The sequence below is a fragment of the Notechis scutatus genome, chromosome 1, assembly GCF_049901735.1.
Source record: "Notechis scutatus isolate UNSWTSFEM ecotype Mainland chromosome 1, rNotScu1.2, whole genome shotgun sequence".
NCBI lineage: Eukaryota > Metazoa > Chordata > Lepidosauria > Squamata > Elapidae > Notechis > Notechis scutatus.
Window position 1 is genome coordinate 94,045,651 of NC_142009.1, and position 14,420 is coordinate 94,060,070.

General features: G+C 39.6%; 1 protein-coding gene across 1 annotated transcript in view; it reads left to right on the plus strand.

Annotated features, from left to right (window-relative positions):
• Positions 1-243: 243 nt before the first annotated feature.
• STX7 (syntaxin 7) overlaps positions 244-14,420 on the plus strand; it is a 37,356-nt gene continuing 23,179 nt past the window's right edge. The window contains exons 1-2 of the mRNA XM_026666114.2: positions 244-422; positions 9,911-10,051. Of these exons, the coding sequence (XP_026521899.1) occupies positions 9,967-10,051 (85 nt within the window). The 5' untranslated portion in view covers positions 244-422; positions 9,911-9,966. The remainder of the gene's footprint in view (positions 423-9,910; positions 10,052-14,420) is intronic.

Consider the following 14,420-nt stretch of genomic DNA (forward strand, 5'->3'; position numbering starts at 1 on the left):
TGCTGTCCGGGGAGACACTTTTAGTTGCCTCCACCGCCCTTTTCCACACATGAGCCTAGTGGTTCGTTGTTGAACGTAGCCGATTAGGACAGAGTCCCCGGACAGCCAGGGAAAAAACACGCGCGAGCAAGACTTGTAACCCACGCGTGCCTAGTTTCCCCACCGCAGGTTACGCCGACCGAAATCTCAGCTGTGTGAAGCGTCTTTTGGAAACGAGGCGGGGCCTGCCTCGGTTCCTTCTCCTCCTTTTCCGGGAATGCTCCTACTGCAGTAAACTGGGCTGGGTTGAGGGGAGTGGCTGTCTCCGGCGGATCAGCTGAGCGCTCGGGCGAGCCGACTCCGGAACCCGGAGAGTTAGCTCCCGTCTTCGTCCACCTCACCCCATATACCCCGGGACGCGCCGAGAGGCCAAATCTTTGGGGGTAAGAAGCGGAGTAGTGCATCCGGATTGATTGGTGGTGATGGTGGTGGGGAGGGGGATCCTGCTTCTGGCTGCCCCTGATCCCTGTGTGCGTGGCATAGCTCAGGCGCAGCCCCGGCGCAGAGCTACTGCAATCCTGAGGGAAGGATTGGGGGACCAGAAGAAACGGGGGCGGAGAGGGTCTCTTTGGTGGAGGGGGGGAGCAAGATAGGCGAAGACTCGCTGGGCCCAGTTTCCCAGCTGAATTCTGAGGCTGCTGCGCTGGCCGGTAGTTCCGCATTTCCCCCCCCCACTCCCCTTACATTGGGGGAGCCGGAGGTTAATCTGCGACCGCAGCCCTCCTCCTGCCTAAGTAGCCCCCCGCGCGCTTCACCGATCCTGCCCCGCGCTGCTCCTTGGATACGTTTGCTCCTGCGCTTTCCCTTGGAGGGGTTATCCTACAAGCGGGCGAAGGCTCTGCCCGGCCTCCCCTGCTTTTCCTGCCCTTGGTTTCCTGATGCTGTGGGATTTCGCCTCCCTTTCCTGCTGAGCAGGAGAGCTAGCTCTGCGCTGTCGGGTGGTTTTTTTTTTTTTTTTTTTTTTTTTGCAGCATCCCTGGGAGCCGAGGAGCGAAGAGATTAATTGCGGGGTGCCTTGTGCCTGAGGATTGTGGAGGGAGGAGGGCCATGGGGTTGACCGCCCAGGCAGGAGAAAATAGCCCCTTCCTTTCTGGCTTTTGGTCAGCGCCTCTGGGTGGAGCAGTCATGTGAGAGTGATAATGTAGGAAAACCGCGATCCTTTATGGGTTAAAAGCCTTCAGGGGGAAGGGAAAAGAAGGATTAAGCCTGCGCGTAAACATATATTGGTATTTTATACGGGAGTCTTTTGAGTTCTTGTAGGTTGACCCTGCCGCTAAAGTCTCCCTTGTAGAAGTTTGCTATGGTTGGTATGAAGGGGCCAAAGACATGGAGAAAATCTAGCTAAATGTATGTGATCCCCTGGAGTGGGGAACACTCTTGATGGCACATAACCAGTCATGAAGCACTCCACCTTAATTTTAAGTGAATCAGTTCAATATAGCTACCCGTCATACATAGGTAGGGCTTTTGGTTTGTTTAACCATGGTTAATTAAAATTGCAGTTGCCTGGGTTCAGAAACCACCCCATCGCTTAGCAAAGGGGTCCTCATAAGACTTGTGGACTTCCACAAGTCCACAAGTCTTAAAGTTGCTAAGTTTGGACACCTCTGGCTTAGCATTATTAAATGAACTTTGTTTAAGAAAAGCTTGGTGTGGGTTGGAAAGAGGAAGGAGATGCAACTGGAGGATGTTGACAGAAATGAGATCGGTATCTCTTACCCTCCCTGCCATTGTTTTTCACATTGATAAGAATTTGTTACTAAGTCAGATAACAGATTCAGATTTCCTTAAAGAGGCAAGACTACTAGTAGGAAACAGAACAATTCTCTTTTAAATTGTATAGGTAGGTAGGTAGGTAGGTATCTTTTCTGAATGTAGCGTATTCACTGGTATTCTTGTATTGTAACTTTGCTCTTTCCAGGGAATGCTGTTAATCAGACCATTTGGTTCTTCCTTAGTTAGTTTACTTTATTGTCATTGCACCTTGGTACAACAAAACCAAACACCATCTTCAGTGCACATCATGACCATGACCATGAAAATAAACACAAACATGCATCCTTCATCCTTCACACATTGAACCGGAAACCCACACACACACACCACACCAACACTGCACTATACAGCAGAATTCAAAAGAGCTACTGCCCTGGGATAGAACCTGTTTTTCAGCCTATTTGTCTTTGTTTTTATTATTCTGTACCTTCTGCCAGATGGTAATAGTTCAAAAACAGGGTTCCCAGGATGAGATGGATCTTTGAGAATGTTTTGAACTTTCTTAAGGCAGCAGGAGCTATAAAGCTCTTCCAAAGAGGGAAGAGGGTAACCAGTGATCTTCTGGGCAATGACATTAACCCTCTGGAGTGCTTTCCTATCTGCCACTGTGCAATTGGCAAACCATACAGTGGTGCAGTATGTTAAAATGCACTCTGGTGCAGCAGTAGAAGGTTACCAGCAGTTTTTCATTCATTTGATGTTTTCTGAGAAGTCTCAGGTAGTATAATCAGTCTCAGGTAGTATAATTAGAATTAATTGTTTCCAGTCTAGACTACAAAGAGTGAAATATGACAACCTCATTCTGCCTCTTCTAACACTATCCAAAACAGTGGAATTGGGAAAGTCAAGGTGAAGAAAGTTAGAATGTGAGGGAAGAGGCTGCTGGATGAAAGAGTTCTTGTGGGGTGGGAACTAGTTCACTTATTAAGTTCACAATTATTTAAAATTAATAATTGGGTTTGTTTGACACCTTGGAACACCAATGTTTGAACCCAACTGTATTTGTGAGATGCAAGCCCAGCGCTATTATAAATTTATAATTAAGCATGTAATCCGTGATTAACTTAACCCTTGTTGTGTTTTGGGGGGGGGAAATGCTGTGGTGTTGGAAGCCTTATATTGTTTTAAGAGGCGATTAAGCAAAATCATGTTAGAAGGTTGTCAATAGCTCCTAAACTAGCTTGACAAAGCTTAATAAATAGTAAAATAGTAGTAATGGGTGCATCTTAGGTCTAGGATCAGAAGCAATAAGTTTCTCAATGCTAATTGCTGGGAGGGTTGAACTGCATCCTCCCTGTGTGGGAACTCAATGCTGGATTGACCAGAGGGTTGCTTCTAGTTTCCTAAGTGGAAAAACAGGTTAGAAAAGATGCAAATAATCATCTTTTGGTCATATGGTTTTCCACTCTTTTGATCTGTAGTCTTTTGAGAGCTTTTGATTTTTTAAAATCTGAATGGAAGAGAAATTTCAGTTCATTTTTGCTTTTTGAGATGCTTTTTGAAAATTTAAGAGATGTTTGCAAAGTATTTAGGTAAGTACTTAAGTATTGGTAAGATGAAGGCTTAGCCAGTTTGGCATCTTAAGTAGTTATTTGTATAAACTCCTCCGTTGAAAATTTGTACATTGCTGTTTATACATTTTCTCATCAATAGTATAACTAACAAAAGTTTTTTTAGGTTGACAACAGTTCTAATTTGAGTGCCATTGAATAATATTTAGGACACCAAGGAATTGTATGTGAATTTCTGCTGATTGTGCAATCAGTCTTGCAGTTTGAAACAATGGCTGTTTTCCTTAAATATTAAATTATAATATGGTTAGTTTGATTTTGGCTTGGTGTGAATCCGCCCATACTCGTTTATAATGCATGATTTATAGAGTCATGCGTTATGGGCAAACGCGCCAACTGGAATTTATTTAGCAAAGTGCAGATAAATGAATAGCGGCATTACATTATGTATGAAGTCAGCCAAGGAGTAGCATCTACATTTGACTTTGGTTGAGGCCCACAAATGTAGATGTCTTCCTCTTGGAGGACCACTGAAGAGGGTTGATGATATCCAGAGCATTATAGAAAATGTAAGTGCTACAGGGATATTGGCAGAGATGTCACATTAATCTTCAAAGGGAAACTTCTGTAAGATCTCAACTCCCCACATTAATGGAAGCTGCCTTTCCATTCTCAGCAAGACAACAGTCCAGTGTATTTGCCATTGAGATGAACTTCAATTTTATAGCCCTCTTCAAATTCTGAAAAGGCTGATGTCTGAATATTAAAACACAAATCTGTGGCTTTAAAATTTCCCAATATATTTGTAAGATAGTCCATCAGCAAAATATCAGTGGAAAGGCTTGTCTCCAGAAGTTGTGGGTACTATGGAGTTTTTAAGAAGAGTTTGGATACCCATTTGTCTGGAATAGTATAAAGTCTCCTGCTTGACCAAGGACTAGAAGATATCCAAGATCCTTTCCAACTCTGGTATTCTTAGTTAAAATATTTTAGTTGCTTTCTTTTTTTCTAAAACAAAATCAGAACCTAATCCCAGCTTTAGGATAGCTAACTGTGCTAACAACGTATTGCTGATGCTTCTGGTTGTTGTGTAATCATGATTTAGTTAAAGAGTTCTTTGTAATAATTAAGCTGAACTGAATATGTATTTTTAAAGTGCGCTTGTTTCACTCAAGTAATTTTCTGAATTGCTCCAGTGATCTTATTAGACTTTTCCTGAGAATTTTGGAATGTTACATATTGAACAGACCAGTCAGTTCTATAACCCATTGGAAACACAATTTTATGGATTTAATACCTCTCCCTACCTTTATCCCAGATTTCATTTCTTAGATTGGCTTTGTCTTCATTCTGAGAAAATTACTAATCAGATTTGAAAAGATATCATGCTGAAAACCACCAGGCTGCAAGTGTACATGGGACACCTGTAAAACCTTAAAATGTAGATATGGGTTGCTTACAAAATGGCTGTGCAACTTGTTTTAGGTATGCAAAGACTGGATTTATGTCTGACAATCAGAAGTATGCTGTTACTGTCCCCCTACACAGCAGGAAATATAGCAAGAGTAAATGCAAAAGGTTTGGGGTTTTAGCTGGTTAAATGTGTCTGGGAAGATATCTGGCGGAATTATGATGTTATCAAGAACCACACAGCTGATGATCAAAGATCAAAGAATTATACAGACCTTACTAAGGAAACCTTATGCTAATTTTGGGATAAATGCAAAAACTTGGAAACCGCGGAAGGAATTTATAAGTTTCATTATATTGAGTCAGAAACTTTTTGGATTATTTTGGATGAAGTGCTTTGTCCCAGATTTCTTGGTCTCTCTGCTGAATAGTGATTTATAAGATGAATTGCCAACAGAGTTGCTTAGATGGGGACTGGCCTGCCCACAATCTTTCATAGAGTGAAAGGCAGAGAGCAACAGTTGGGAAATATGGCATTAGGCGATGTTTCAATATGAGAAAGTTTACTCCACGTTTATTGAACTAGAGAAAGCACATAATAAAGTGAATAACCGGATTTTGGAAAGTTTTAGATGGAACTGGAGTGAGTTGCTAAATTCAAAACAAGACTATATGAGAGAAAAACAAGTGAAAATAAATGTAGAAGTTGAATATGGTTCAACAGTCAACAGGAAGGATAGGGCGTCATGGTTGTTTAATATATTTATGAATAAAGTATAAAGGATGTAGTGATTTTAGAAGGGGACTGGGTGTGCATGCGAGTGTGTGATGTTCATGGTTATAATTGCTGTCATATTGTTGACTAGATCCTGAATAATTTGCAACATAGAGTAGCTTGCATGATGCCAAGAAGCATATAGATCTGAGAATTAATGTACCAAGAAGGCAAGGTAATTGGGTATGACAGGGAAAACTGGATAGTTCTTAGCTATGCATACTGTAGGTGGCAAAATAACTAGAGCAGGCACATGCATTTTGTACATTGGTGGAATGTTTTCTAAATAGGAGAAAAAGGCTAGAGAAATTGTAAGACATACAAATTTTGGTAGAAAGGGACAGGGTAGAATGTGATCCATCATAGAGGAAATCTATATGTTTACTAAGAATGGAAACTGACTTAATGGCATAAAATCAAATGTGTGATCCCTGGTGAGGAATGAATGTCAAAATAAATCAAAACCAGTCAATCAGTCAATTGGAATAGAGCTGGAAGGCACCTTGGAGGTCTTCTATCCTACCCCCTGCTCAAGCAGGAGACCCTATAACCGTGATGGTGAACCTATGGCCAGCATGACAGAGGTGGCACGCAGAGCCCTCTCTGTGGGCATGTACTCCGTCACCAGGTGCTCTTCTGGTTTTTGACTGCTAACATGCATGCTGGCCAGGTGGTCTTCATGGGTGCCAGAGTGCCAGAAAATGGCCCGAGAAACAGCCAAAAAACCAGACTGTTTTTCAGGCCATTTTGGTCCTCACTGTTAGAAAGTTTCTCCTCCATTCCAGGTTGCTTCTCTCCTTCATTAGTTTCCATCCCTTGTTTCTTGTCTTGCCTTCTGGTGCTTTGGAAAATAATTTGATCCCTTCTTCTTTGTGGCAGCTCCTCAAATACTGGAATGCTACTATCATGTCCCCCTTGTCCTTCTTTTTCTAGACTAGCCAAACCCAAATCATGCAATTGTTCTTCATAAGTTTTAGTCTCGAGGCCTTTAATCATCTTAGTCAGGTATAAGAGCATACTTTGTGCCTCTTTTGTTTAAATGAAAGGAGCAATGGAGCATGTTTGGAGAAACATAAAGGTAAATAATGGGATGCACTTAAGACTTGAGTGGTAAAACCAGAAGTAGATCAAGAATGAATGGGAGCTAAGTGAATGTGGATCAATACAAAAGTGAGTGACCAGTGTAGAAGAAGTGGTTTGTTCAAGAAAACTGACTTTAACTCTCGTAACAAATAATTGGAAAAAGTACCTAGTTGTTGGAGGGGAGAGGAAGACTGGGAAAACTGGAATTTTTGAGTTCTTGAAAATTATAGAGATGGGAAGTCCAAAGATGGAAAGAAAAAAAAAACTATTGTATTGAAATGATGAATGGATATAGTGGAAACAAAGGTGATCTGTAAAGATATAAAGGTATAAAGAGGCACAGTGAAGGATATTTGTAATATACCATATTTTTGTTATTTGTATATTTTTATTTACCGTATTTCTCACACTATAAGACCCTCCGGACTATAAGACGCACATTAGCTTTAATGGAGGAAAACAAGAAAACAAAATCGGCCTCTGCCTCCCAGCATCCATCTGGTATTCATCTGGCTAGCGTCCTTGCAGCAAACAGCCTGGTCAGCTTCAGCACATTATCGCAGCCCCAACACATAACTTGTCAGGGCTCTGCTCCATTGCGCCCACTACCAGTCAACTGAGCTGAGCTGCTGCCGCTGCTGGAAAACACTGGAGCCTTCACTGCCAAGCAGCTGATTGGCGGTTGGATCGGCCTTCCGGAATACTGCCGATCAGCTGTTCTAGGTGGCGGGGATCGCTGCCGTTCACCGCCACCTATTTAAATTAAAGAATTTAATCAGCGGTGAACAGGCAGCAGCAATGGTGAACAGCGGTGAACGGGTGGCAATAGGCAGCGTTAGTGGTGATCCCCGCCACCTACAACAGCTGATCGGTGGTATTCCAGGAGGCCAATCCAACTGCCAGTCAGCTGCTCAGCAGCGAAAGCTCCAGTGTTCCCCAGCAGAGGCAGCACACCAACCTCACTCCTCCCATCGCAAAAGTTTCCGTCCACTTTTGGAGGGAGAAGTGCGTCTTATAGTGCGAAAAATACGGTATTTTGCTTTTTATACCACAGTCCTTCATTTCAAATAACAGATAACCAGAGTTGGAAGGGACCTTGTAGGTCATCTAGTCCAACCCCCCACCCAAGCGGGAGACCCTACACTATTTCTGAGAAATGACAGTCCAATGTCTCCTTGAAAGTCTCAAGTGATGGTGCTCCCACAATTTCTTCACCTTTTTATATGTTGCTTATCCCAAAAGGGAATACGATGATAGGAATGGTGATTGTTCTAATCTAGAAAAAAAAAAGTGTGTGTTTTTAAAGAAAATTTGCTGATTTTTCCAGATTAATACCTTACACAATAGGATGAAGGAAACCCTGACCCAATGAGTTCAGTAAGTCCCTGGGAAACTTCTTTTACCCCCCTAAGCCAATTCTGCAGAAATTGCTAAAGACTGAAAACAGAGAAAGAGGAAATATCACCATATGTAAAGATGACACTGTAGTAAAAGGAATTGAAAAAGAACTTAAAAATAGGGTTGAAAAGCTGCAGCTTGTATCTTTATTGTGGCTTCGGATACAATTGAAATTGGGTGGAAGGCTTCACAATGTTCTTACTCATCCATCTTATGCCTTCTTTATTTTTAAACATACATCTGACAGATAGGTTTTAGCAAAGCTTTTTACGTTCATAAAAACCTTCCTGAAATAGGCAAAAACAATTCTGTTCTCCTTGATCCTTCGTGATGTCTGAGCATTATATAATTCAGTGAACCGGGAAGATAACAGTTTGGGGAAGGTTGATGTAGAATTTCTTCTTAGTTCTAGGTTGGATCTCTGATAATTTCAATCTGTGTTAGATGTGTATTTGTTCAAGTGCATTTTTGTATAGAAATGTGTTGGTCTTCTCTACACAGACAGTTTTTCAGAGTTGTGTCTTCCTTCCCCATCTAGCTGTCCTTATTTATTAATGTGATTCCTTTGGGATTTGCTGGAAGTCTTAACTGCCTTCAATGTCTCATTCTCCTGAACTCTCTCCTTTTGCTTCCTTACTAAGCTTTCGTTCCTCCTCAGGGTTGCAAATGCCAACATGAAAGCAAATCTTTCAGAAGAAATGGGAAGCCTATGAAAAATAAACTATATGGAATATGAAAAGTAACTAAAATAAAATTTAACATTTCTTTAAAAATGTTACAGCTAGTAAAAGGAAAGCAAATTGTATACCAAATTATTATTTTTACATGGGAGCCCAACAGTAATATTTGGTATTCTGGTTATACAGTATTTATATATTTGGGTATTTGTTACTGTCTGTGGGGGAGTCCCCACAGACAGGTCATGGTTGTCCCGAAGGTACGTTTTCAAAAGGCAACTGGACTTTTTTTTCCTGGAAGACATTTCACTTCTCATCCAAGAAGCTTCTTCTGTTCTGAAGAAGAAACTGAAGAAGCTTCTTGGATGAGAAGTGAAATCCAGGAAAAAACAAGAATGTTCAGTTGCCTTTTGAACAAGCATTTGAGAAATCTGTTACTGATTTCAAGAAGGATTGGATTATTCTGATTGGAGAAATGTAGGAGATTGATAGCTACACATTTTTACCTTAGGTGTTTATATTTTGGCTAATTTGAAAGTAGAGGATGTTCTATTTTAGAAGTTCATTATAGAAATATCCAGTAATGTGTATTTTTGGAATGATAACATGATGCACATATGGGTGATATGTTTTATTCAAATTAATAGATTATGATGTATAATGTTGCTGTTATTATTTGCATTTATATTTTTAGTTTTGTATCTTTCTATTGATAATCTAAAACAAGAGTTTATTTTATTATATAATAGTATTGATATTGAAGAGAGTTGGCATTTATTTCTTTTTTGTGTTATTTTTTGTGTTTGTCTTTTTAATGTCAAATTTTAAACTTTCCCTGTTGTTCCCATCTGTCAGCTTTTCTCTATTGTAATTTTGTATTTTATTTTTTTCAAAAGAAATTTTTAAAGAAGGATTTAGTTAATATGGATTCCATAGAACAGTTCTACATTGTGTATAACTCTTTAAACTTATTTTATTATGTAATGTTATTGATATTGAAGAGAGTGAGACGTAACCATTATTTTTTGTGTTATTCTTGTGTGTGTTTGTTTTTAATGTCAAATTTTAAACATTCCCTGTTGTTCCCATCTCTTATCTTTTCTCTTTTGTTGTAATTTTGTACTTTAATGTTTTTTTTTCCAAATTAAATTCTTTTTTTTGAAAGGACTTCATTAATGTGGGTTTTACAGCACAGTTCCTCATTGTATATAAGTCCTTAAACTGTGTTTCTTTATTTTCAGGTGTTGTTGCTTAGTGGTCCCTGAACTCTATGACTTTAGTGGGGTTATAATACACCATGGCGTATAATGCAAACACTGCTGGGGATGCTAACCAGTTGGCCCAACATATAACGTCTAATATACAGAAAATCACACAATGCAGTAAGTTAACTACTCATATTAACAATTTTTTGACTGATGCAAATTTAGAAACTTCATTTTTAAAAGAGCTTTTAAATGTCCACAATTAAATAGCATGCTGTCATTTTTGTAATTCTTTACTTTATTAGTTAGGCAGTGATATTTTGTGCCTATTGTGTGGTAAATGTTTGGTACTAGCTACTAATTAAACCTCTTGATAATCTTATCTAAAGTATATATTCTGAGTGGTGAAGAATTAAGAGTGAATTCACCTTGTGTAATGTTTTTAAGTGCTAAGAAAACACTGCAGAGGACAAAATAGGCCTGGAAAGATTCTTTTCCACGTAGAATCTGAATATATGCCATTCAATTGATTCGCTTTATTATCTGTTATTAAACCTTGGGGGTGGGGCGGGGAAGAAATTATAAGCAAAAATTAGTTTTGCTGTTTTAAATGATGATGAGGTGCTAATTTAAGAGAGGTATTCATATGTAAAAAATAGAAAAAACAATCCTGTTGTTAAAATAGAAGTATTGCAAGAATGTTTATGCTTCATATTAATTGGTGAAATGAATGTGATAAAAGGTGTCAGTATGAGATTTTCACTTTTCATCCCCAAAAGCTAAAGAAAATTAGCTGTGCACAATGGATAGCTCAGTTCTGTTTGTTCAGTGCATTTGGCTTCATATGAATGTAGACCCAGAATTTTATAAGAAAAACAGAGAATGTATAATATATAATGTTATGGCTGTTGAGTTTCATGAGAATGCGAATTAGATTTCTACAGAAATTTGTTGGTGTTTTCCTGATGTGTTTTCCGATTCCTGTTGATTCAATTTGCTTTTGAGTACCATAATAGCCCAAGTGTTATTGTATTAGGATTGTGCCCAAAACGGTTTCAATTGGTCTCTCCACCCAGTCTGAAGCAAACAGATCCAGGCAGAGGTATATTGCCATGAATGATAATGGAGAAGAGGTAAGGCCACAAATGGCAGCATGTGGCAATTAGGTCAGGAGAAAAGAAAATGCTCTCCATTTTGGTTTGTCTAGGGTGTCAAACTTGATCGTATCATATGATATATCATGACCTTTTTGCCTTTGTGGAACCGGAATGGGCGTGGCTTGTGTGTGACGCATTGGGCCCATGGACTGCCAGTTTGACAGGCCTTGTCCAGACCAAGCACCATCTAAAATTGTCCAAACAATTGAACCACAAAGTTCATCTTCTGTTTTATACCCACCTCTATGTTATTACTACCGTGTTTCCCCAAAAATAAGACCCTGTCTTATATGGATTTTTTGCCACCAAAAAAGGCACCAGGTCTTATTTTGGGGGGATGTCATCCACTGACTAACCTCACTTGTGTGCATCATTCCCGGCCTCCTTTTCACTGTCAGAGACCTTCAGAAACTTCTTCTGCGAGCGGCAAGGCTTTCCTGAAGGCCTCTGCAGCCGATAACTGAGCTCTGGATCAACCCGGAGCTTTGTTATCAGCTACAGAGGCCTTCAGGAAAGCCTTGCCAGCCTCGCAGGCTGCAGAAGAAATGGGCCGGCAAAGGAGGTGTCGGGGTGTGCGAGGCCTGGCTACAACTGTCCAAAGGTAAGTAGTAGAGCAGCTCCACCACCCCCTGTCCCCACCCTTGCTTTTTACCCGTGCACTCTGGATGGGCATGATCTTAATTAGGGCTTATTTTGGGGTAGGGAAACAGGGTATTATTACCCAACTCCAGTGGATTCTAGCATATAACAATATATCTAATTTACAACATGTGGATTCTCTTCCAGTATAAAAATACTCAACCGGATTTGATGATTGCTAAAACTAGTTTTTATGAGGACCTGGTAATTTTTAAGAAATGTGTTTTTCAGCATCATTGGGTGCCATATATAGCTTTGTGATTAAATGTAGTAAGGAGGTGGAGTCCCAGGAGGGAGGGGGTACATTACAGAGAAGTAAAAGGCAACTCAGTCCTCAGGTGTCAAGTGAGAAAAAAGGATGAAGCCCCCTCCCTAGTAGTTCGCAGAGTATATTGCAGTTCCAAATAGTAGAATCCTCAGGCTGTCAAGACTTTGTCTATAGGAGTAAAACCCATGAAGAAGTCAGCTTGGGAGAATCACCAATGTGTCGTTCTTGGTTTTGGACTTGTCAACTTAATGCTGATATATTTCTTTCTGTAAAATTTCAATTCAGCATTTGGATAACAAAGATCCCTTTTTGTGAGCTCTTAAATAAATCTATATAATAAGAGTGCCAATAGTTGTAACATTTTTTTACTTAGACATATTTCCTTTTTAAAAATGAAAGTGCTTACATTACCAGCATAACACCCTTAGATTGGAAGAGGGATACATCTTGGAAAACTCCAAAATTTGCAGAAACATAAAGAAGTCTGATCACCTTAATCTTCAATAGGAGTAGGCAAACTCTCAGAGTTTTCTGATATACAGTTTTTGAAATGTCATGCTAAATGACTGATTTGCTTTGCTAAAGGCACTGCTTTGCTTCACACCATCCTTTTGAATAGACACAATTTCTAATGAAACAATGTTCCTATTTTAAAATCTATACAAGCCGGGTATTGGTTTTTTTAAAAAATCATTTGTGTTATGACATCCACCCCCCCCCACACACACACACCACACACAAATCCTTACTACTTGAATATCCTTGCTTCTTTTTCTGTTAAAGATTGGCATTCAGCCATGTTGCTACCCTAGATTTTCAAAGCTGTGAATAATTTTAGTGAATGCTCATTAATTCCATTCTAAAATTATTGCAGGCTTATTATGCATATGAATAACAAGATGAACAATGATGCTTTCAAGAATAATAGTGAGAGCAAACCACGAGTGGATTGATCTGGATGGCATATTGATCAAAAACAATTGTTTTTTATTAGGAGATTAAGAATAGCTTGCTCCCAGGATTATACATTTGCTCTTCTTTCTCCCATATGGCCACAGAGATATTGGAAAGCCTTCAGTACAGGATAAAATTTATCACAGCTCATCAAGTCATTTGAAGCTAGATAGATGATAGTTTGGTTAGTTAGTGGATATAAGTAAACTTCAACCACAATTTATGAATCCGACTTGTGATCACTTACTATAATCAACCAGTTTAAAATTCAGTTGGCATGATAATTTGTGGTTAGCCCAAAACAGAATTGAACCTTTTGCTTTCTTTCTGACAAGTTTTCAGGAGAACATGAGGAAGTTCATGGGATTGTAAATCTTTTCAGAATTAATTCTGAAGCTGCTACAGAGAATTCTACAAACAGGAATGTCTCGCCTAGTAGAAGTGGAGCTTTGCATTCAGGCTAGGAACAGGGCTTCCTGAACCTACACAACTGATGCAACTAAGCAAACTATCATTTATCTAATGGAGCATTTTTAGAACGTCTCTTTCTCAACTTTAATGGATTTCTCAAACTGCAAACATTTTTCTAAAACTGCACTTCTGAGTTATATCTCCCACGTGATGATAAGATCTGTCTACTCCATCTTTGATCACATGACCACAGGGATGCTGCAAAGGATATAAGTGTGAAACATGGTCATAAGTCACTTTTTTGGTGCTGTTGTAACTTTGAACAGTCCCTAAATGTATTGTTGTAAGTCGAGGACTACCTGTATATATTTAAAAGGATTTGTTAAGCTTGATTTGCTCTACTTCCTCCTTTGCCTTCAATCACATTTTATTTAAATCAGCGTTGCCCCTTTCGTTTTTATACATGGACATGTAGATATTTACCAATGTGACTCATTCTTATTTCACATGTAAATGACATCCAAACTGCTTGGCAGGTTTGTTGTTTATGAGTGGTGAAATTGTGGACAAAAGACAAGATACACAAAGATCCTTTCCACTGAAAAAGCAATTTAGTTCTGACATTTTGAATTATAGCTTCCACTGATCAATCAGAATCAGAATAGAGCTGGAAGGGACCTTGGAGGTCTTCTAGTCCAGCCCCCTGATCAAGCAGGAGACCCTATACCATTTCAGACAAGTGACTGTCCAGTCTCTTCTTAAAAACCTTCAGTGATGAAACACCAACAGCGCCTGAAGGCAAGCTGTTCCACTGGTTAATTGTTCTCACTATTCGGAAGTTTCTTCTCGGTTCCATGTTGCTTCTCTCCTTGATTAGTTTCCATCCCTTGTTTCTTGTCCTGCCCTCTGGTGCTTTGGGAAATAAGTTTGACTCCTTCTTTTTTGTGGCAGCCTCTCTAATACTGGAATTCTGCTATCATATCTTCCCTAGTCCTTCTTTTTTCTAGACTAGCCAAACCCAAATCCTCCAACCATTCTTCATATGATTTAGCCTCCAGGCCTTTAATCATCTTAGTTGCTCTTCTTTGCACTTTTTCCAAAGTCTCAACATCTTTGG